Raw genomic sequence first — 25729 nt, 5'->3', positions numbered from 1 at the left:
TTTTGCTTATCATGTATTTAAACGTCGGTTTTTGAGGAATTAGCAGCAACACTTGCTAAAAATTTATGTATTGATCCTGAATTTTTCATCTCCAAGTTAGGAAAAATGTTTCAAATTCTTTTCAGCAGTCGAACGCTGCTGTGTGTCTTGCAATTCTTAGTCATTCAATTTCATCGGTACATTAAAGATTCACCTTATTATCTGAGTGCTATTCAATATTATGCTTTTTGTACGAGTTTCATAATATTCCTGATAATAGCCGGCATGGACTTAGATATTGAGGTACAAGAGGAAAAACGTATTATAAAAGATTTTAGACGGTATACAATTTTTTAGTGATATCACTTCATCAAAAATCTTTTTCCTGATGATAAACAGTCAACTGAAATTATGGAGATCTAGCCAAGAATGATCTCATTTCTAATTTGCAAATTTTGCAAATTCTTTTAGCGTTTCCTTTCTGTGTGGCTTCAGGCGGAAGAAGTTGATAACTTAAAGATTCTGTAAAAATTGCAACGCCAAATCCTGGACTAAAAGGTATTGGTAGCCAACTAATATATTTTAAAATATCTCATTTCTGTTTTGGAAATGTTGTTTGGGCAATAATAATTTTTTGAGCTTTTCATTTCAGTGTGGTTTCTGGCAAAACAAGTTGATAACTTAAGAATTCGATATAAATTTTCTATAAAAATTGCAACGCCAAATCCTGGACTATAAGGTATTGATTTCCAACTAAAATAATGGATATTTGAGCCAAAAATAATCTCATTTCCATTTTGCAAATTTTGCTTTAGCTATAATAATTGTTTTTAGCTTCTTTCTGTGTGGCTTCAGGCAAACAAGTTGATAAATGAACGGTATTATAAGGTATTGGTAGCCAACTAAAATAATGTATATTTCGGCCAAAATCTATCTCATTTTCGTTTTGAAATAATTTTTCGGCTTTTCCTTTCTATGTGGCTTCAGGCGAAACAAGTTGATAAGTTAAAGATTCGATATAAAATTTCTATAAAACTGCAACGCCAATTCCCGAGCTATAAAGTAACTAAAACTACTAAAATAATAGATATTTTAGCCAAAAATGATCTAATTTCTGTTTTAGAAATGTTGCTTGGGCAATAATAATTTTTTGAACTTTTCATTTCTGTGTGGTTTCTGGCAAAACAAGTTGATAACTTAAGAAATCGATATAAAATTTAAATTTCTATAAAAACTGCAACGTCAACTCCCGGACTAAAAGGTATTTGTTGCCAACTAAACTTATGTCTACTTTAGCCAAAAATGATCTCATTTCCGTTTTGCAAATTTTGCTTTGGCAATAATTCCTTTCTGAGTGGCTTCAGGGGGAAGAAGTTGATAAATTCTATAAAAATTGCAACGCCAGCTCCTGGACTAGAAGGTATTGGTAGCCAACTAAAATAATGGATATTTTAAAGCTTATTTTACAAATAAGTTGTTAACTTTGGATATAAAATTTCTATGAAAATTGCAACGCCTATTACCGGACTATAAGTTATCATTTTTATACTTTTCGTTTCCCACGATATTGAACTAATTATTAGATTATATTGTATCATATTTTCTCAGTTTCGTAGTTGTTTTGTATCTATGATTATAGCAAAACTATTTTTATTTAAAAGATTGTATTTTCTACAAACTCCTGTTATTTTTCCACTATTATAACCTGGCTGGATAAAACATAAACTTTCAGTTTTGAAATTGTATTTGGATTTTACTTCTCTTCTACTTTTTCTTATTAGACGAGTAAATGTCTTCGTTAAATAGTGGTATGAAGCATTTTCATTTTGGTCTTTGCACGTAAGCGCACAAAACCTTACGGCATTTTATGAACTATATTACGTATCAATCCGAAGATAAACCATCTAAGAGAATCCGTTTTATGCAAGTTCAGACACAACCTTAAAAAAATCTATGATGACTTTTGTAACATACCCAGATCGAGTTCGTGGAGAGACCTCTTCATTTCAGATGTCAAGTTATTCATGCGATCGCACTCTTGGAACGCGACAATAATATACGGGGTTCTATCCTCAACTTTCGCCATCATTTCTGCTACTGGAAAAGCTTCAGGTAATTTATCGAGGATGTCTTCTATTGTGCCCCTCACCTATTCAAAAATATTCATTTTTATATTTTTCTATACACCTACCGGAATATAAAAAACAAAGTTTATGTGACATACCTTCTCCTCTCTAGAAATTCCTGCTCCGGCAGCAGCTCCGGCATCTCTAGGTTGCATTTCGAAAATGGTCCTGAACATGTTATCCGAAGTACTAGCTAAGAAGCCGATCTCGGCATTAGGGTGTAAACCGTATAAATAAGGACTTTCCGGTGGTAATCTAGAGTCGATGTATTTGTGATAACCCGCGTAATCCGTATTAGGCGGACATTGAAATCCTTCGGCGTACATCAAATCACCGTCGAGCAATTCAGGTTGCATGTAATTAAAAAGGTAACTCCTACATAATCTTCTATCCCAGTCATCGGTTATGTGACCACCGTACATTATTTCACCAAATAGATAACGCAAATCTTCCCAAGGTACCTCAAATATTCCAAAACTTTATTAAACTATTTGTTTACCATCAATATACAATAAATTAACGTATAAGTTATCAACTGTATTTAATTTAATGTAATGTACCATCCCCTGGCTTGGCATCCTCAAATTTGAACAGTGCAGTGAAGAAACAAATTAAATTTATTCAGAAATATTTGGAAAATATATCCAAAGACAAGCGTGGCTTCGACATAAAGAAGCATAAGTCACCAAAAGACGTATTGAATGAACTTATTTCGATTTTTAGTGTATAAAATAGTCCTGTAAATAATCATATAAAAAAAGGCTTGATATTGGAAGGATCCAATCGTATTATATGATTTCCATCCAATGTTGAACAAGCTTTTTAAATCCTTGGTGAAACTATTCCTTGGACTTAGACTCCTTTGGATCAAATTTTTTCACGAGAAAATAAGTAATTCGACGGTGCGACGTCCATACCAAATTCTGAATGAAGTGGACGAACGATCTTCAAGCGAAAATTTGTCACTATTGAAACGCCATTTATCCACCTACTCCACGTTCAGTTAAGGGCTCAATATTTTACAATGTAAAAAACTGCACAATCATTTGCCAATTGACATCAAATCTATAACATGTTCTCCCGCGTTTCGCAATAATTTAAAGGCATATTTTAACATGTACATTTTAAAAGGTAACTTCGGTATTCATTCTAGTTTTATTGTGTGTTCTTTATATTTGGATTTTATTTGTATCTTTAGTTATTTGTGTTTTTGTTTCTTGGTTTTTTACAAGCTTTTGTCTACAAATTTTTGACAACAAAGCATTTCTCTTTCTCTAAACCAACCGATTCCACTTTATTTTTGCTGCCACGATTGCTCGAGGCTTTTGTTTCCAATTTTGCTGATTCCAACGTGACCGTATCACTTTGACTAACGAATGAGGCTTCGGGACGGCCAAAGACTGCGATAACCAGTGATATCATAGAAAAAGCTCACAATATGATACAGGAAAACCACCGAGTTAAGATTAGAGAGACCGAAGAGGCTATTGGCATATCCAAAGAGTACATTTGCCATAGATTCACTGAAGCATTACGCATACTTAGATTATTCGAGCGTTTGCTCACTTTGGATTAAAAAAAATGCGTTTCTCAAGCCTTATTGATGCAGTTTAAGCAAAATGATTGGGATTTTTTCCGTATGGCGATCGTTATTTGGGATAGTCCAAGACCAAGAAGGTAAAACAACAGGAGAGTATCAAGCACTTGATATGGTAAAGGAAGAAATTACAAGTCAGCGACCACAATTCGAGAAAAAGAGTAATTTATTTTCCATCATGACAACGCACATTCTCACATTTCGGTGATTGCCATGGCTAAAATTAACGAATTGCACTTCGAATTGGTTAACCAACCACCGTTTTCACCAGATCTGGTCTCCAGACATTATCACATACGTAAACGTCTTTTGAGGAGAAAAACATCTATTATTTAGAAAAGTTGAAAATGATTAAGAAAAAAATGTCTCATTTCTTTGTTAAAATGGAAATAATTCAGTCAACCTTCGAATTTAATTGAAACAGTTCGCTTATTTTAAAAAAAGAGTGAAAACAATGGAGACAGTAGCTACAATAAACGGGAAAATATTAAAATGTCATACTTACTTTGCTATTGTTTTCCAAATAATTATACAAGACGCTTACGCTTATGGTCAAGTCCCCAACGTTAAATGGATAGTTTCTATTCCAACCTTGCGGACCAAATTTTCTTCTTTCCGCTACTACCGCATGGAAATAGCATAGTGAAAATAAAATAGCTTTGAATTCCGCTTCCTTAGTACACATTTCCAATGTTTCTTGGTTAAAGTTGTCCAAGGCTTTATGTAAATTAGCAAACATGCCAGTTGGAGGTTCGTTCGTGATTTTAATGGAAGATTCCAGGATACCTTGGGGTATCACACATTCCTGGGGATCCGCCGATGGCTCCGCGCTCAGATATAATCTGAAGCGATAAAAAATATATCATCAAATATTTATTAATCATAACAAGGCTTCTGATCTTCACAGTTGTTCACACAAATGTTGGAAGATGTAACCCAATTATGGAATGCGACAATGAAATGAGATCGAATGATGTAAGATTTGAAAACAAAGTTACTATAATGATAAATATAATGTAAAAAAGCTTGGGGAGAAATAAGTGAAAGTAGAACTATCTGGAATCGATACTTTAAATTGGAATGGTTGGAATGGGATTTGAACAAAGATTATCCAGCGGCAGATTTACAAAGAAGGCTCAAGATCCAGTTGTACGACTAATAAATTAAGATAAAAAATTCAGAAGATGAAGAAATTGAACCATAAGTAGTTCACTGTCTTATTCCAGTATCAACTTCAAAACATCATATGAGTTTGTAGTTAGAAATAGAAAAGCGAAAAGAATAATCCTGAATATCAACTTTGAGGAAATGGAAAAAATTGTGTATCACAACAGCGATCGTATTTTGAGCCAACAGTGGATAATTAGATTAGATTAGTAAATGGAAACCACGAAAGACAAACGAAGCTTAGGAAAATCGTTAATAAGATTGTATACAAGAAGTATTAGCGAGCTGGAATGTATGGAACCATTGGTAATATGGTTATATAAAGGTAAACAGTTTACTTTCGGTCTCTGAAGATGATAACTGTTTTCGAAACGCGCTTCAGAAGGTGTAGCGATAGAAATAAAAAGTATACTCAGCAACTTTTGTATGAATTCAAAATGAAACGTAATTGGAAGAACTCATTCGTGGATTGGAGAAGAAGTAAATGTAACCGATTGATTTCTAGATTGCTAACAATGTTTACAACGATTATGTTGTGAATTGAGATTTTATGTAAAATAAAATCAATAAATTACCATAAAATCAGCATTAAATAGCTATTGAATGTGTTATATGACGATCGGCTTTCATATTTTGTTTTGCGTATCCAAAAATCTGATGAAATTACATTTGTCGATTTCCCACTTCATTTTGATTCTATTCAAGTGGAAAATATCCAAATTATACTCATGATTGCAGAGAAGGTTTAACATTATGAGAGAAATGATCAACTTTGCGCGAAGAACCAGAAAAAGTTCAGTTAACCCTATCAAGGAATCAATTATAACGTTTTTTTTTTCTAAAACTGTCAACTAATTGATAATCAAGATTTGATTTGATTAGAGATTTGAAAATTAGTAATATTGTAGCTGAAAAATTTTGGTAACCAATAGGCTAAACCAACATAAAGCTGAAAGGGAAAATTATGATCACATCTAGAATTGATGAGGATTCAAGATATCGTATAGGAAATAGTGAAAAATGTTGTAGATATCATCTACTATCTCTCATTGGTTGAATAATTTGGTTCAAGTATTCTAAAATTACCTTAAAACGGGTAATATAATCTAACAGATGGTCTACTGCTTTCCATTTATTTTCTAAGGTTATGAGGGTGCAACGGTATAGGAAAATGGTTACTTAATAGGTTCAATGTGCTCTCACCTGTAGTTTACATGCCCAATTTCGGCACATTGTTCCATTTTCTTCTCCAACGTCGCCAACCATTTGACCACCAAGTGGATGTTCTGTAAAATTACCCAATGTCCTTCCGCGGCAGCTACGTCCATAGAATTTTCAGCTACGATTTCTTGACCTTGACCCAACGAAACGCTGTGAAAGTTTCCTTTATCAAATACGAAACCCAATTTCCTCCCGAGTTTTTCGACATCTTTAAGCGGATTTACACCGGGTGAAAGAATGAAAAACGTCGGTGTTTGCGCGCTAGTTTCCTCGTAAGATTTTTCAAATTCGACACTTCTCGCCGTTACGTATTTATTGCCGATTTTTTCTTCAATGAAACCTGCGGTAGCGTAAGTCATTCGATCCGGTCTTAAACATCGCATAATACACAATCTCTGCAGCGACGATTTATTTTTCCATTCGCCTGGAAGTTTCTCTTTTTCCGGGCATTCGCTATCGACAAACTTTTTCCACCTTTTAGCGGAACCTTCCAAATCTTTATCGATATTTTTAAATTCGTCCAAAGAAGATAACGCCTTTATAGAACCCCAATTGACGTTGTTCAAAAAGTCCACGGGGGAAGTTAAGCCAGGTAAAGACGGACAACGTAACAAAAAATCTAATTCGAACGCTTGAATTTCTTCTAGTTGAAGTAGTATTTGAAACGCCATCTGGGCGGTGAAAGTTAACTTGTCTCGTTCGAATAAACCTCTCGAAGTATACATGAAAACCGAGAAAGTTATACTATCTAATAAATTTAATACACGATCTTTTAATTTTTCTGCAGGTACGGCTTTACTTAAACCATCTTTGAAAACGACGCTAAAAGCTTTTAAGGAAAATTGGTAAATGGCGTTGATTCGATTCAAGTCGTTTAATATGAAATATAAAAGTGAAGCTCGCGCGGCGCACGGTCTATACTGTTCCCGAGCTTCATCTATTTTAACAGAAGTTATTTTCGCTTCTTCCATTTTCACTCCAATCTCGTTCGCGGTTTTCTTCGTCGTTTCCAAGTTCAATACTAATTCTATATCATCCAGTATATTACCCGTCGCCGATGATAGTCTGTATAGTAAATTATCTTCGCAAGTTTTCAACGTTATTTTAAAATCGTTCTGTTGTTTCGTTAAGCTGGATTTCAGAGCGTCCAAATCCGGTCTTTCGGCTTTTACTACTTCCGCCAACAGTTGTTCCTCCAAACCGTCTCGAGTAACAGTAAAATTTATTAGAGTACTCTGAGCTTGAATTTCCGGTTTGTAATGGGGATTCGCTAATTTTGTATGTAAAATCAACCTGAATCTAGGATCGTAATCAACTTCTTTATCTCCCACTTTAACGCACGTTCCTTTCTTAATCAACACTCTACCTAAAACGTTATCCAGCACAGCGTCTAACGTTTCGCCGATATTTTCTAAAAGTATTATTTTTCCATCGGAAAGACATTTTTCTATCGCATCGATGTAATTTCTTTGCGTCGGTCTCGCTACTTTTAAAGAATCTCCGTATTTAGTTTTTATCCATTTGATTCCTTGTAATTGAGGATCAATCATTAAAGGCCAACGAGCCGAATTTGTCAAAATGCAAGCGTTTTCCGTTGACATTCTATCGGTAGGTAAACCTTCGTTATTCCATTGAGCTATTCTCGCGTCGTCTGTTAATAAAGACAACGGATCTAAATCGTTAGTCATCGGTATGGGTACTTCCAATTTTGTAAGAAACGGTTTCCAATATTTATACAACAAATCCGAACGGTACTTCTTTGTAAAGCAACCTACGTACGAAATGAAAGCGCAAACTAATAAAATATCGCCAGGTAGTGTGACGATAGAGGCTTTGTAATCTTCGATAAGTTGTCGCCATCGGACGTTTTCGGAAGCTAATCCACCAACTAAACGATTAGCTATATCTATTTTCATGTTTGTAGCATCGGCTTCGGCTTGACATTTCATTTTTTCGTTGATAGCGTCATCGTAATCGGCTTTAAGAACGGCTAATTGTCTTTCTAAAACGTTTAATTTTTCCGTTAGTTCGGCTAAACGTTGTCGAGCTTCGTTCAATTCTTTATTGGCCGCCGCTAATGCTTTTCTTTTAGGTTCGACCACTACGAAAACGTCGTAATATTTCAATATGTTGATTACCCACGAACAAAGACCCGCTGCGGCTAGTGATTTCGTATAGACTTTTTCCGGAGAAAATTCTGGATTTTTCGTATATTCTAACGTAGCTTTTACTACTTCGGGTGACATATTATCTTTGTCATACGTTAATAGATCGTTCAAAAACACATCGACTCTTGCCATCATTTGTTTACAGTCTTTCCAACCACGTTCTTTGGGAATTTTTCCTTTTTTTGAGAATAATACCAATACAGCAGCGCAAACTTCTACCACAATTTCTGGAGGAGAACCGAAAGATTTTAATTCGGTCAAATTATTTTTATTCAAAGTATTTAAAGCTTCTTGAGCTGCTATCAACGCCGGTTCGGCTTTCAATAAATCTTCTTGACATATTTTAGCTTTTACGCTCACATCTTCTTCGATAACTCTGACTTTGGCTTCTTCTTCGCTGGCGATTGCTTGTTCGGTTGCAACTTTCTCGTTTTCGGCGGACAAAACGGAAATTAATTTCGAAGCTGCTTCGTTTTTGACTGCGAGTTCAACTTCTTGTACAGCCAAAACTTCTTTAAGAGCGTCTACTTCGACGGAAGTAGATGCAAGTTTGGTAATACCGTTTTCTAATCGTACTATGTTGTTTTTAACATCGACAGTTTTTTCGGTCAACAGTTTACCGTATAAATCAATTTGTTCTAAAAAGGATTTGGGTGTTGTGTAATTATATCGCTTTTCATTTGCGAGATAAGCTTGTGACATTTCGTTAACGACGGTATGTACATAAGACATGAATAAGGAAACTGAACGGACCAGAGGTGTCGGAAGTACTTCTATTTCGGCTAAAAATCGCTCAGATACCGATTCCAAGGCTTCTTTAGGCCATTCGTGGAACCAATCGATCGATGTACAATTAACCAAAGCGGGGAACTTTCTCGCTCGTACTCGTAGAGTAGATCCAACCGGCGAAAAACATAAAATGATTTTCATTAATCTCCTTACACGATCAATAAAAAATTTCCAACAATTTTCCCTCGTATCTTGTAAACCGATACCTTTAACTTCTCCTTTCATTGCGTTAATTACGTTTTCGACGTCTTCGTCTCCCAGTAAATCACTTATCTCTCCGGAAGCGAGCATGTCGTTGATTAAAACCAAAAAAGATTCTTCAGGTACTTGAGCGTCGGTCATGAGAAAAGCAATTCCGACACTTTTCAATCCGATTTTCAGATATAATGTAGCTATATCGGCTTTCATGTCATTCATGGAATAACCTTTCTTCAATTGGATTTGGAATACTTCGAAAGATGATATAAACGACGATAAGCGAGTTAATGATTGTTTTCCGGAACCACCGACTCCTACTAGTAAAGCATTTCCGCGAGGAGATTCCATAATTCTGTTAATACGACATATATGATACATCGCGTCATCGAAAAGTACTAAATTCATTGCTGCTACAAGATCGTTGTATCCACTCAGAGCGTCGTTAAGTAAACGACTGAGATGTTTAAAATCTGCTATGGGGAAATATTTGGGATCTCCGATTCCTTCAGCGAAATGACAATATATTAGGGGCGTTTCAAAAACGACATTCTCGTCCAAATCTTCGAAACTCTTCTTCACTATATCCATCAATAATTTATTGAAGTTATTTTGATCAAAACGATCTACTAATTTATCTTTGTAAACCCTACTTGCTTCATGAATCCATAGTCGGATCATATCGTTATTAGTTTTAACTGCGTCCCCGGTAGCGAACAACATACCTTGGAAAATATTCGATAAATCTCTCAACGTGAACGTGTAATGAAATTTGACTGCCGTAGGTAAAAAGTTCGATGACATTTTGTAATGAAGCCCCAATGCAACGCTAACTATAGGCTCGCAAAATTTACTTTGACCCGGTGAAAATTTCTTTGTGGGATCTTCGAGATGTTGACTGAAAATTGAATTGTAAATATGAAAACAAGCATCTTGCGATGGAAAACCGACGGAAAATACGCAAAAATGTCTCTGTAATCGAGGATCGATCGTAAAAGAACCTGCAGTAGGATTCATGCAAGATATAAATTGTACGTTGTGTATATCTTTTAAGCTTAATTTTTGCCTATCGTACCAATGTTGATAGTCCATGTATTGTTTTAAAAGCGTATGCGGTTGTACTGTAAAATATTTATCAACTTCCGGCATATTCATATCGTCGATGAAATATATCATAATTTTACTTCCGGGTGGACCGTACACGCGACCGGCTTTTTTCTCCAAAGGTTTTTCTAAAATCCTTTGAAGCATTTCGGATGTGGTGTAAAAATTGAACGGTACGTTTGTGACGGCGTGAGCTTCTGTCAAAGCGTTCAATTTTTCCTGTACCATGACGGTTTTACCGCTACCCGCCGGACCCACTAACATAACAGGAGCTTTCTTATCCAATAAATGATCTATGAAAAATCGAATTCTTGTAGTTTCGGCAGTGTTAACTAAAGTCGCTTGAAGAGGAATATCGTGATCTAATTCGAAATCCGTCACTAGATCCGTCCAAGGGCAAAACTTTTTCGTTTCGTTCTCAATATAGAAGCTGAATACGTTTACGTTAGAACCAACTGGGAATTTGACTGTTTTGAATTCGTTCGTAAACCATTTGCTGAATTCGTTTCTCCAATCGATGATTTGATCTTGGAACAAACACGATCCGAACGACCAAACGACGGAAAAAGCGAAATATATTTCGTACCATTCTTTCGGACAATCGGTTGGTACGTTTTCCGGTGTCAAAAAACAGTCAAGTAGAAGACACAACATTTGAAGATGCGCTATATCAGATATGGGAGTGATTTTTTTAACTTTGGTTTTAACGTATTCCAAACAGGACGGTACATATTTATCGAAAAGAATTGTCAGGTTCGCTTTCTCGGATTGTATTTCTCTCGTATCTACCCAAGATGCAATGAATGGATTCCAACCCAAATCTGCCGGATTGATGTATAGGATTCCTGCTCTGGATACGGTAGCTGGAGTAGCTGTACGTAAATTGGCTATTTCGAATAAGAGTCTCATGGGTTTGGTTAAGGCAATGCGTTCGTTACTAGCAAGGGTTAACACTTTGTTGTCATCCATTAGAGTGTTCAGAGATTCTATCCACATTGGATCTATATCGCCATCTGAACATATAAAAAGAAAATGACTTGAAAAAACTTTGTCTAGATACTTAGCCTCGTATTTCTGTAAAAGGAGCTCTGACACAAAAGCGTAACTGACAGTATTCCTGGTCGATACTATAAAAAGAATTGATATGATAACAGAAGAAAAGTATAACAAAAATGTGAAAATATTATTTCCAAGAATCGATAGAAATCAACAATACTAATGCAGAGGAAGATGAAATAAAGGACAAAGAGTTTGCTGCAAAAAAGAACACGAGGAAAATGGAAAAGTAATCAAAAAAGAGCTGGAAGAAGCAATTCATTCTTCAAAGAACGGAAAAGACGAAGACAAAATAACTGCTTAAGATGATGAAAGTGTACAAAAAGATGATAAAAAAAAGGTTGAGATGCATCGTAGAACCAAAACTAGCAGATACACAAAGTGGATTTAGAAAAGGCTACATTTTTACACTAAAGGCAATTATAAACGAAGCAGACAGCGAAAAGGATTTCTCATTTATCGATATGGAGAAGGCGTCCGATGGGGTTCCAAGAGAAAAAGTATGGGAAAAAAAATAAAATACAAGCTACAGAGATGAAGTATTTGAGAATGGTCAAAGAAGTGACAAGAAAGAATAGAATTAGAAATGATAGTATTTGAGAAGAGCTGAAAATAATACCAGTCACATAAGGCAGTTGAGATGGTAGGGACATTTACAGAGAATGGGCAATTTAAGACAAGTAAAAAAATTTGGTAAGCCAAAATAAAATAAAGAAGAAACAGAGGAAGACAAATAGAATCATGGGACGACATGATACGAAAAGTTTTCAAGATGAAAAAGCTGATATCGAACAAAGTAAACAAAGTTATTGAATATTGTAAATATAGACTTTTGTAGCCCTCCACCCTGAAGGGTAGAAAGGAATTTGATTATACTCCAATCTCGATTAAGGTGCAGTAACCACCTATAAGAGAGAAAACGTTTTTTACCTGCAGCTTGTGAAGCGGTGTGATATAAGGTAGGTCAAATAATTTGGTATTTATATACAATTGCGTGTGTATAGAATATTATTTTTTCATTGGGTTCAATTGGACATGTATATTTCCTAATAATTTCGCCTTTTTTTTTAAATTAAAATTAAAAACCATAAGCGACGTGCCGCCATGCAATTTAAATAGGCCAAATTTTTCTATTTATGAGACTAAAAGTTAAATTTGTTTTGTTTGTGACATAATAAATGATTTTCAATATATATTACGTATATTTCGGATAGAGAATGGAAAAAAACTTGAAAATTAGTTTCAAAATGTCGCTTAGGCCTAATTTGTTTTCCAAAATTGTCCCATCTACTCAATTTAGCTTTGAAAACATCACAAGAAGTAAAATTAGAGTTTTTAATATTCGAAAACGACAGGGTATCAAAATGTTAACATGGGAAAAACTCATCTGTTAATCAACTCTCTGGAGCGTTAAGTATATAACAAAAAATGAGCTGTCAGTCAGTTATTTATTTCATGAACACACCGTGAAAATAACAAATACTGACGGAAAATATCTTACCCAATACAATCCATTTGGGGCCGTCGCCAGTCAAATTTGCCTGATCTCTCATTATCACGGAAAACAATCCGTCTTTCCACTCTCTGGTCGCAGGATTTATGATACCGAAAAGCTCGTCGTTCGTAACCGCTTTTGGATTTAAATCGGCATAAACGGGTTTTTGTTTCAAATTGTAATAAGTCCTGTTGAGTGTTTTCCACACCATGGATTTACCAGTACCTTAAAAATTCGATATCCTTCCATTATAAACGTTGCAAAAGATAATAAAATAGTAAAAACAGACATTAAATTGTTCACGTTCGGATCTGATTAAAGAAATCTCAAAAGAAAAAACCAAAAAATTTCCACAAAATAAAGCTCCAAAATCTTTGAGTTCGCTAACAGTAATTGTTTATTCTCTCAATACATCTATCCACAAGGTGTGCGATAAAAGTAATGAGACTTAATTTTCATTTACCGAAGGCTGTTTACAAACAATTTTATTTGCTTCAAAGTAGCCCTTCGTCACGTAAACGCCGTCCAAGTCTTCATAGAATATAGCTTTTAACTGGTAATTCTCTATTAATTTTTTGTGTATTCTACATTTCGATTCCGGGTAAATAAAGACATCTATTTGATCTATGATAATTCTCTTAACACTACACTGTTCTTTTTTCTGTTTCGAAGTTTTCTAGCAAAATTTTTACACAAATCTCCTGCATGTTCTAATTATTCATTAATAATGGGGGTAGAAATTATTAAACAGTCATCATACTTTTTGATCGCATGAGAGCCCTCGAAGGTTTTCATTAGTTTCTAAAACTGGAGGCCTGGTTAATGTTTGGATGTGGGCTCCACCATATTTTTGGTCATAGAAAATTTTTTTCGTCCATAAGAAAATAAAAACTAAAAATCATGCAACGTTAAAAATAAAACACGAAGAAAGGGAATCCTAGATTAAACTAACCTACGGTCTCACATACAGTTATTGAAACTAAGGTTCATTTCATAGGCTCTTTGTTATCTTTCTGTGTGGCCGCCAGATCAGCGTTGTGATCGAGGGATGGAAAAATTAAATGTTCAACTACAAATTCATTATACTACATACAAAAAGCACGAAATACCTTGATTAGAATATAGGTGACACTGTTTAACGCATTCGCCAATTAAATGTTGTATGATTTAAATCAAAATTTTCATCCCTACCTTGCCCACGTCCATCTCTAGATAGCAGCGCCGCGCCATGGCTATTTCAAACATTTGAAGCCCCGACAACATGAGAACCACGTCGCTGTATGCAAGACCGGGATTTAACGTAATCTAACCTAACCTAATCATACCTAACCTAACTGAACCTGATCTAAAAAATTCAAAATTCAAAAAGTTTTTGAAAACAAATTGAGAATATTATGGTTTTTGAACTTTTCATTAGCCAAAGAAAAGTTTGAAATTTCGGTTTCGTCTCATTTTTATCTTAAATGCGCTGAAAAAATGATCAAAATGAAAAGGGAAAAATATTAAATCATTTGTTCCACTTCCAAAAATAACCTCAACGTCTTCTGGGCTTTCCAAAAATGATGTGCTAGTGGAGAGCTTTTGCTATTGATAAAAATTGTGTTCCATAGACCTATACCAACTTTTCATAAGTCTTGATTAGAAGTTTTCTGTGAATTCTGATTGTATCTCACACAAAAAACAAAACTTACAACACTGTCGAAGATATTGGGATTTAATTGTACGAAATTAGAATTCGACCTGAGGAAATGTAAGCACAGGATGGTAAACACGTTGCCAGATTACTTGCAGCGTTTTCAGCTTCATTATATCTCTTGTACTTTGTATTTCTAATTATCGCAACTAAATCTACCAAACATGTAAGTACTACAATCTGAGTGTATGTATAGGACTCAAATTTACACCTGTTCAATATAGATCAATCTAAAGACGTAATTAATTGATAGTAACACTAGTTTATTGATAAGATAAAAGTTAATAGGAAAGAAATATCTGATTGTCAAGCTTTACCTGCAAAACCTATTATAAACACAGAATGTCTAACAGCAAACAATTCCTCTAATTGCACTACTTTCAATATAAACCCATCCTCGGGCTGCAATTTCAAATCAACTGCACTTTTTTTAACCATTCTCTCGAAGTCTGGATCACGTTTCCTGGGTACATCAAGAGCAGGAAACAAATCACCAATCAATCCCATGAAAACCTAGAAATTTTCCATAAGCGTAACTTTTTTATACAAAAATTAGCTCTATCATTCTAAAAAACTATTCAGATATCCAAAAATTGAGGTACTCATTTTACAAAATGAAAATAACCAATGTAACGGTCTTAATAACTTATCGAAATCTTCTCTTGAATCTTCTAGATTTGTTCTCGTCCAAACTTTGAAATTGTTCTTTTATGCAGGCTAAATTATTTAAAAGCCTCACACTGTATATGACACAATAATTAAAACAATTAAAAAAAGCATCTAATACACGACTAGTAGTTGTAAATATACTTACCGGTACGTCATCAGTTATTATTTTAGGAATGTTGAAATCTCTGAGCGCCCGCATAAGTACTTGATCCTCCGGTCTCTGACGATCTCCTCTTTTCAAAGACCCAGCCACCACCAAAACCGATTTAATAGCTCTCAATCCCCAATCGTAATGATCCTGTTTACTCAATAATTCTTTACACAATGTATATAAAGTTATAAATTTCCTCGCTAGTAATCTAGCTTCCATAAAACCTTCGGCGACCAACATGATTTCACAAATCAAAGCAAAATCCGGTACCACCATAGCGCAAGGTCTGAAAAGGGCTTTCAGGTTCTCGGGAAGCTCTGTTCTTCCCGCGTATCCCGGATTCATTGTGATAAATAAACCTATCTGTGAAAGGACTATTATGTGTCAAATCGTTTTGTTTCAAATATATACACTCGTGATAAAAAATAACGCACCACCCCGATTTCTTAAAATATTTTTTTGTTTAATAAATTTAAATTAATATTGCTATTTATTAACTTTTTTTAAACAATTTTGACGCAATAATAAGAAATGTGTAGTAATTTTGAGTGATTTTTAATGAGTAAAAAAATAAAAAATCAAAAACATCGCAATTAAACCAAATTTTCTTAAAAATAAAACTTGCATTCTAAACAATAATGTTCCTTTTTTAAAACGCTAGTAGCGTGTATTTCCGCCTCTGGATGTAATTGTTGCTAACATTCTCCTGGGTATGCTTTCAATCACTTCTTGAGGTATAATCTCCCATTCCTCTAATGCCGCTTGCTCAAGCTCATCTAAATTTTTAGGAGATGGATTTCGACGACGAATTCAGCATTTTAAAATGTCCCAGACATGCGCTATAGGATTCATATCTGGACTTCTTGGTGGCCAGTCCAGAGTATGAATTCCTACTTCGTTTAGGTAATTCAGAACATCTGCCGCAATATGTGGTCTAGCATTATCATGTATTAAACTAAAATCATCACCAATAAATGGCCCAAACGGAACGACGTGATTTTCAAGAATGTTAGTTATGTATCTTGCTGCGTTAAGGGCGGGTCTAGGAAGAGACACTAATTCTGTGCGGGCATCAAAACAAATTCCTCCTCAAAACATGATAGACCCTCCTTAGAACGGCTCCCTGAGAATGATACAAGACTGCGCAAATCTTTATCCTCGCCGTCTTCGAATTTATTTGATTACGTCCATCTGGATCTCTTAGACTGATTATTGTCTCAACAGTAAATAAAACTTGGCACCAATTTCCTAAATTCTAATCTAAATGTTGGCTTGCAAATCTTATTCTAGCAACACGATGGTACCTGATTAGCAAAGGTGCCTGGAGAGCTCTTCTGCTGTATAGAAGGTGTTGTCTTATTGATCTATCAGAGAAACTTCTCGTAAAAGGCTGTTGAGCTCGACATTTCTCATTGACCCTTTTCTTAATAAATTTAATTTAGTTCTTCAGTCCTTCAGTTAAAACTGAAGGACGTCATTGTCCATGCCTCCTAGGATGTGAAACGGTCTCTCGAAATCTTTGCATCAATCTGCCAATGGTTGTGTGATATACGCCAAACAGATTTGCCACTCACAATAACTTTGTCCCAGTCCAACTAACTCGGCTATTCTTTCAGCTTCGCGTTCACTTAACTGCCTAGCTCTATTAATTTTTTATTTAACTAGTCTCGACTTTAACACAACTTGATTGACTTGAATTACTGCTGTCCACAAATTGGTACAACAATAGAATGAAAGAAACTTTTAAAAAACCACAAAGACAGTTATTTGCTAATAAGAAATTTTGCTACATTTTATCGCTAGCATTCAAGATACTTTTTGTGATAGAAAAAAAAACCCAAAAAAGATCAACATTTTAGGTTTTGATATTGAAATAAAAGGTGGTGAGTTATTTATGTATGTGTAGTAATGGTCTTTATAGAAAATTCACATGTAATACTTGTTACAATTGTTTTAGTAATTAAGTTTCGGGAATTTGGTCATAAACCTGGAAGCTGGCAACACTGCGTTGCGTTGTTTTTATCCTTTATCTAAGGGACTTATCATACTAGAGGATTGCGAGCGTCTTCAAGGCGGAGCGGGCTCGCCTTGATTCAAAACACTGAAGTTAAAGGTTTTGATTTTTTGCAGTATACCCTTTGTTGTGTTTCTTCAGGAAATTGATGAGCTTTGAATATTTGTTGATATGAACATTTTGTTTTATTGCGAGAGTACTTTTAATTATCGAGAATTTAGACCACATAGTAGAACTATTCCAGATTTTAGATTTTTCTGAAAAATAAACGTTTTCCGTTGGGTTTTTCGCCTTTTTCTGGTGACACCACTTCATAAAGAGCTCGTACTGTTTTTCGTACGTTGCACGAGATTTATCCGAGAACGAATTAAGGCCGCATTGCTTTCTTCGGTGAGATCAGGTGGCGTGGATTCGAGCTAATGTTTTCTTTTTCATCATCATTCATTGTTTTTCATTAATTTAGACAAAACTTCGGATAAAACAAATAATTTCCGAAAATTAGAAATTTGAGGTTATGAAAAATCATCGATGTGAAACTGTCAACTGTCAACATTGGAGTGGCTAGAGTCACATTTAAGGAAGTTAAAGTTGTCTACTCCAGAGCGTCCCGAAAGTGTTTTGCAGTACGGAACTATCACTACATGGAACACCCAAAACGAATCTTTCGGTATGTAAATGGATACAGAACGAACAACTTTCATATGGCGTCGTCTAAAACTAATTACAAGAGTCATGAAATTGATGATCTTTTCCCCTCTAACCCTATTTAAACGACAATGAAAGAATATGTCACGTTTTCTTTCCATAATATCTCAACTTACTGTGATGAATTTTTCAAACAATTCACTGTTGACAAATCGAAAACGTGGAAGGACGAACCAATGCCGACAATATTGTTGAAGAATTGAATATAAATTCAAATGGAGATTCTAATACAAATTCAGACACCGATAGCAGCGAAAATGATGAATATTCTGGATTTATCAGATATTGAAGTACTTTACGACGAATATGAACAAGCTACAATTGAAAAAAGAACTTACACACATTTGACTTTAAGGAGGTTCCAATAAATTTGTAAAGTTTGGTTTAGTTACTTGTAGATTCCATTTTTTTTTTCATATTTCTGTAATATTGTTCTTATTTAGTTGAACAGCTTGATGTCCTCACCGATGAATTATAAAAAAAAAAATGGGTAGAGCGATCCACAAGGTTTTATCGTGCGGCATTCAGAACTACGACAGAAGCTGAATGAATCAGATCTTCACTGGATATGATCCTCTCAATCGTAAATAAAGAAATTGTTAGAAATTGAACGTCTAACAGTAAATATTTTAACAAAAATGTTATTAAACAAATTTATGTCAGTGACTTGCGATACACGCTTTCTCTGTGCAACCCTAACTCATCAATACCCCCTGTATCTAACCCACTCGTTATTGACGGTGCAATTCAACAATGTGTTACACACCCTGTAGTCTTGAGATTGGTCAATGTGACTTTTTTATCTACCAATATGAAGTAACACTTCAAACTAACTCACTCAAGTAGCGTAGAAGAGATCAAAGGACCCGTAATCGTAGTTCTAGACTTCTGACAATTACCAAGAATGCTACGAATAGTTGTGTATAGTTCGTATTCAGCTGCTCCGAAAAGCGTTTTGTTAGTGAGTTTGATACTTGTGACCTTAGAGCTAGAATTCAGCATTATGAGAATTGTAAGATTTGAAATTTCTGTACAGTTGTGAAAGTCGAAGATAAAATTTAGTGTTTATTTTTTCAAATGATAAATTCCCGGAACTTAATTGCCACACCTCGTATAAATTAAAAGTGCTTACTGTAGGAGTTAGTTGTATCTCCGCTCCTAAAAAGAAGAAAGTTTTCTTCTTATCTTTGATCGCATCTTGAATAATCTTCACTTGTACAGCTACTACGGACAATACTTCTATGGATATTCTATTGAACTCGTCAAAACAACCCCAACAGCCCGTTTGCGCTAATCCTTTATAAATGTTACCGATCGATTTATAATCCATCTGTTCCGAACAGTTGAAAACGTACACCATCATCCCTAAAGCTTTACCAAGATCTTTAGTGGTTTCCGTTTTCCCGGTTCCTGCGGGACCAGCCGGAGCGCCGCCCATAATTAAATGTAAGCTCTGTGTCAAGGTTATGTAACATCTAGAGAGAAAAAAAAAACGTCATGAATGATATGTTGAAAATATTTGTTGATTTTGTAAATCGAATATACGTGATTATTTTATCCCAACCTCTGAAGGGCACTATATTAAAGAGAAGTTCATGTGAAACTATTAATTAATAACCAAAAGTTTTTGAGATTTTTCAAATAATAAGATTTGAGCATTTATCTCACGTATAAAACAATTTTCCAATCATTTTTTTTTTTAAATATTGATCCCCAATAAATTCAAATGAACATTGACGCTGGTTTGGATGTCTTCCCTAATTTGCAATCCCTGTTTCTAAAATCTTCAGTTCTGGAAAAAGCTGGAAATGCTGAAGTCTAGACTATGCGGCGAATGATTCAAAAAATTTACCTTTCTAATTGTTCGATGAGCCAGTTGGTTAGAATTTCTCATTTATGTTTTAGCTCTATGCAAACGTCGTAAAATTTTACAATAAATAGCTGCATCAGTAGAGGTTCCGAATTGAATAAACTCCAAAAGCATAACTACTTTTTGGTTCTATATGGTAGCCATAACTTGTTTGTTGCTGGAGATTAAATTGGATATTTTTCAATTCAAATTCATTGTTTTTATTAACATTTTATTCCCAGCGTATTGAATTGAATCCACGTTTTATCTCCTATCAAATCTGCTTCCATAAAGTCTGGATATCCCTCTTGTCGAAATCTTATATTTTACGAGGATGATCCCAGAAGTATCTGGCTCAACAGGAATAATACAAAAATTTTGGAAAAAAATATATTTATTTTTCAACGCAATCTCTTTTTAGCTACACACTCTTTTTCCAGCGATGTACTCTTCATTGTTGAAACATCTTTGACCACCGAGCCATTTTTTCAAGTCTGGTAACAGAAAATAATTCGAGGGGGCTAAATCTAGCGAATAGGGTCCATGAGGTAGCAATTCAAACTTTAATTAATTTTGGCCATTGCAATAACAAATGTGTGAGCTGGTCTTTTTAGCCAAAAGCAGTCGTTTTTCTAGATTTCTTCGCTCAAAAGTTGTAATCAGCTCACATAATATTCACCGTTGATAGTTTTTCTTTTTTTATGATTGTCAATGAAAATTATCACATGCGTATCCCAAAAAACCGACGCCGTGGCCTTACCTGCAGATGGAACGGTCTTTGCTTTCTTTGGAGCCGGTTCTCCTAGTCTATTGTTTTGATTGTTATTTTGTTACGGGTGTGAAGTGATGGACCCAAGTTCCATCCATGGTTATGAAACAGCTTCAATGGAATGCCTACTATGTCTGCTAGCTCAAGTATTTTCAGTCGACGATCATCCAGTACCACTTTGTGGATTTTCTTCAACATTTCTGTAGTCGTCACCTCATTTGATCGATCACTGCGATTCTGGTCTTCGCCACCTACGGCCTCGCTTAAACTCTGCTACCCAATACTTTACTGTTGATAACGAAGGAGCAGTCTCATCCAGAGTAGAATCTAGTTCAGCTTTTATATTGGTTGGTATATTTTTTCCATAATTCCAAATTCACAAAAAACGTTTACTATTGATGACTGCCAAAGAAATACTAAACAACGTGGCGACTTCAAACTTGAAACATATGCTGTATAGATTGTGGTATTTTTCAAGCAACCACCACCGCCATTTCTAGGTCAGGCTAAGTACTTCTTGGACCTGTCATTCACAATATGTATCCGCCTCAGTTAACGACAGCGACTTGGTATCCGTTCTAATTAACTTGTACTATATATCTCTGGGTATATTCACGCCAATTTTCTTACGGATACCCCAACTATGTCTTTCGCACTTCTTATCGATCTTTGTGCCCTTTCTCGAGTAAAAATTCTTGGTTTTCCACATTTTAGAAGGTTCAAATATATTAGTTCCGCTATAGCTTGATAAATACTTCGATACTCCGGCTTGAAATGTTCTGGCATTGAAAAATTCGGACTATGTCGTGGTCAAGGATCCATCCGACCAAATTATAAATGCTTCTTCTTATTTTCAATTTATGAGACATTTTGATGCATCTGAGTGCAAATGTCAAAAAAATCAAATTTTTGTTTACAAGGCCATTTTGATATTTTAGTACTATTGTGTCATACGTTATAAGGAAGATTGCATATCATTGCTCATAAAAAAAACCTAATTGTGACAGATACGTATAATAGACTTGTTCTTTCACAACAACAATGTACCTGCAAACACAGGCCTTTCTGTTTAACGTTTTTGCCGAAGCATGAGATGCCTCACGTACTTACGTACCTGATCTAGCCCCGTGTGGCGAGCCAAAGCCAAGCATATAACAGAACCACATTTCACGAAATTTCTCAATATTTCGAAGCTATTATCACTTTCACACTTCTTCCTTTGTTCTATTGATATACCATTTCTTTTAATTATGAATTATTTTAATACCCGGCAAGTCCTTAACTTCATTAACTACTCTCAGAACTTTATCCACTGTAGGTAACTCTAACTAACTTTGAAAGAAAAAAGAACGATGCCGCGCCGCGTTTCATCCGGCATGTTCACGTACTGATCACGCACTGAACATGGTTTTGGTTTACTATTTTTCCTCGATAAATAAACTTTAATAGTTTGCACCTTGTAAAATGGAATACTTCGATGAACTTTACAAAGGCATGAAAGGATCCTACAACATTGAAGAGGTAAAGAAACAAAAAAGATGAGAGAGATGTTAGCTATTTCTACAGATAAGTACAAAACACGTACCGACTACCGATGGTGTTATAATGAAGAGTATTTTGATGGGGATAACGTTGTTTCGTGAAACATTTGAAATTTCATATTCTTTTCCAATTATTTTTATATCCTCCTCGTATCAATGTGAAATGTAGCTTACCTATCAGTTAATGGTGTAATCACAAGACGCGGTGTGTTGCCTAAATATTCGTAAGAATATCTGAATTCGGCGTCGCAAATATTGGCGAAACAATCCTTTCTTGTATCATCCCATTTATGTCTCAATTGACTTTGCCATTGAAAAGCTTGCGAGTTTTCCACTTTCATCACAATCATCTTGGCTACAACGTCTCTCGAGTGTACATCGATCGTACATATAGTCATAATTTTTTGACGTTCACCCGGCGTGAGATCGCCCAGTAGTAAGGAAATCAAAGCATTCAACTGATTAATTTGTTTTCTTTGATAGTCTTTCAATGCATTTTCGTAACCTTCTTCTAATCGAGCAAAAGCCAAATTCACTTCAGTGTTCCACCATATTTGAGTACCTGTAGAAACATTCCAATAATTAACTTTTCGTAATAATACGAGTCAAATTGTCCATAGATGTAAATTTTGGTTACCGCATAGAGCCGGTTGAGCTGGATAATCGTAAATCCATAATTCTCTAGGTTTTTCATCATATGTAATGACACATTCGCTGAATTGTTGATGAAGGGTGGTGCGCATCGCATCAATAACTCTATTTAACCACGTTTCGACTTTACCAGTGCAATCGCATAATCCGACGAAAGGGACAATCTCTTCGTTTTCTTTGGATTTCATCGCTTTGGCTCGTTTGGAACCTGAAAATTAATAATGACGTCTATAATCACGAAAAAAATCAAATTTAACACTTTTAACACATCACTTAATAAGTCATATGACTATCTAAGAAAAAAATATTTTTTGACCATTACATCAATGTAATCTCCTTCAAGAGCAATACAATCATTCCAACGCTTTTCTAACTTCTCGATGCCGTGCTTGTAGAAGGAATTGTCTTCTATTTCACCAATTGCTTCTTTATTTGTGCTGAATTTCTTACCGCTGAGCATTTTTTAAGATCAGCGAATAGCCAGTAGTTATAGGGGGCCAGATCTGGGCTATACGGTGGGTGATCAAGCTATTCTAAGTATAATTCGTTCAATTCAACCATCGTTTCCGTCGACTTGTGAATCGGTGCATTATCTTGGTGAAACAGTAGTTTTTTCTTCGCCATAACCTTCACAGCTGACTGTTGTGCCTTTGAACACTTCGGACGTGGTTCACCGGCTGCAGTCCACTCAGATGATGATCGTTTTGACTCCAAAGGTAAGTGATGGATCCATTGTCAGATATTAACGCAAAAAATCTGATTTATTACGTGTAAATCTGGCCAAACATTACTCTTCGTGAGTAAATGCGTCACCCACTTTAAAAAAAGTTTCCTTATGGCCTAATGTTCATGCATAATTGTAAACACACTGCCTTCTGATATCTTTACGGCCTCAGCTATCTCTCGCAATTTCAATTCACGATTAGATATATCCAATTTCTTGACTTTTTTGATGTTTTGTGGAGTAACCACCTCAATTGGACGACCAGAACACTCACCATCATCGATGTATGTACAACCCCTTTTACTTTCAGCAAACCAATAACAAAGGTCTTTTACCGATGTAACATATTCCGGATAATACTATTGAAGCCATTACTGAACTTGTACAGTGTTTTTTTCATCAAAAAGCATTGATAAATTAACACACGAGATTGTTTTGAATATAACAAAAGTAACTTCACTTAACCGGCTGTCATTTTTTTCTGACTCATCGAAATGTCATGAAATTTTGAAATTTGGTAATTCATAAAGTCATATGGATTCACCAATTGCAGTGCCATCTTTGTGTCAGTCACACGACTTATTAATCGATATATTATATTCCAATTTCAGTGATCATTTCGTTTTTTCCATTTCTTCCATTTTCGCATTGATTGTTTTGGAAAATCTATTACGCAATTGGATAAAAATCTTAAAAAACAGATTAGCTATGGAAACATATACATGAAAATGTAGCTCTTCTTCTTCTTTTTTCCACAGTAGGTCTATCATCTCTCATTCACCGTTAATGTTGTTTCTTACACTGTACCTGCAGTATTTCTGGGTAAATTGAGTAGCCTAGTGGCACTATTAACCGGAAAAAAAAGAAACATGTGGGCCCAGATGAGGAGCCTACTTGCCAGAAAACAGAAAACTAACTCAAACTACCGATAGAAAATCGCGAATATGGAAAAAGTAACTCAAGTAATAAAAATTACAAAAATTGGAATCAATCTCGATACAATTGGTATTTGAAAATGATTGAAATAATATTGAATGTTTCTCCCTACTTTATAATTAAATTATTATATTGTAATCAAAAGCGGTTCATAGGTTCATCAAAAGTTGATGAAGAATTATATGTTTAGCAACTAAAAATACCATACCTTGTGATTCAAATATTAATCGTCCCAATGAATCGAATAACTTCGTCAGATGTCGCTGAATGAGCTCCGGTTGGTTACCATTAGATAATATATCGAGTAGATCGGCAGCTGAAACGAAATAAAATCTCGGAAACGCGAGTCTTTTCGTTTCCAAATAATCGTTCAAAGCTTTTTCGCACAACGTTAAATCTGTCAAAAGAGTATCTAATTTGTCACTCAAATTCGGTTTGTTGGTAGCCTTAACTATATTTGGGGTGCTCGACAAATCTTTTAAAACTTCTTTAAAATCTCTGTCTATTCTATCGAATCTCTTAGAATCTTCTGGTAACTGATTTCTTATGTCTTCGGATCCGATGAAAATACTCTCGAGATACATCCACTTTCTTTGTACCTAAAATAAACGATAACACTTTTTGTCATCCCCCAATAGGAAAAATTATGTTATAATTACAAACATTCCTGTAAATAGACTGATTCGAATCCAATAAAATGAAAATTTAAGTTCTCGAAATAAAAATGAACGAAGCTCGACTCAAAAAAACGTGAACTTACCCTACGTCAATCTATATTTCATTAAAAACCAGCAGAATGTATCCTAAAATTTAACAAACTAAAAAGGAAATTAATCAGATATATTATCGGTATATAAAAAGGAGTGATGATAACTGTGATAGTAGAAGAGCCAGTGACAATAATTTGAGGCTTATTTTTTTGAGAAAGTGTCCTATCCGTGAGAAAGAGCCAAGATCGCGGTTACAAGGTTGAAACATATAGCAATAAATCTGTAAAAAAACGCGCATCTTTTTGATTGATAGATAATCAATTGTCAGATCGATTGGAGGAATTTAGTAAGGTGACAGAACGCTCCTCACATGTCGTGAAAGCTACATTTTTCAGTATGTTGTTGTCTCGACTATTTCGA

At 35.1% G+C, this 25729-nt stretch overlaps 1 protein-coding gene across 1 annotated transcript in view; it reads right to left on the bottom strand.

The window, feature by feature from the left end:
- The window catches only part of LOC130892727 (dynein beta chain, ciliary-like), a 62217-nt gene that overhangs the window by 3458 nt on the left and 33030 nt on the right, over positions 1 to 25729 (bottom strand). Inside the window, exons 10-20 of the mRNA XM_057798296.1 lie at positions 24808 to 25198; positions 22926 to 23147; positions 22463 to 22850; positions 19262 to 19604; positions 15405 to 15773; positions 14908 to 15103; positions 12904 to 13122; positions 6073 to 11359; positions 4208 to 4544; positions 2204 to 2566; positions 1954 to 2128 (exon numbers count right to left, since the gene is read on the bottom strand). Of these exons, the coding sequence (XP_057654279.1) occupies positions 1954 to 2128; positions 2204 to 2566; positions 4208 to 4544; positions 6073 to 11359; positions 12904 to 13122; positions 14908 to 15103; positions 15405 to 15773; positions 19262 to 19604; positions 22463 to 22850; positions 22926 to 23147; positions 24808 to 25198 (8290 nt within the window). The remainder of the gene's footprint in view (positions 1 to 1953; positions 2129 to 2203; positions 2567 to 4207; positions 4545 to 6072; positions 11360 to 12903; positions 13123 to 14907; positions 15104 to 15404; positions 15774 to 19261; positions 19605 to 22462; positions 22851 to 22925; positions 23148 to 24807; positions 25199 to 25729) is intronic.

Source organism: Diorhabda carinulata, chromosome 4 (genome assembly GCF_026250575.1).
Source record: "Diorhabda carinulata isolate Delta chromosome 4, icDioCari1.1, whole genome shotgun sequence".
Lineage (NCBI taxonomy): Eukaryota > Metazoa > Arthropoda > Insecta > Coleoptera > Chrysomelidae > Diorhabda > Diorhabda carinulata.
This window is presented reverse-complemented; position numbering and strand designations above follow the sequence as displayed.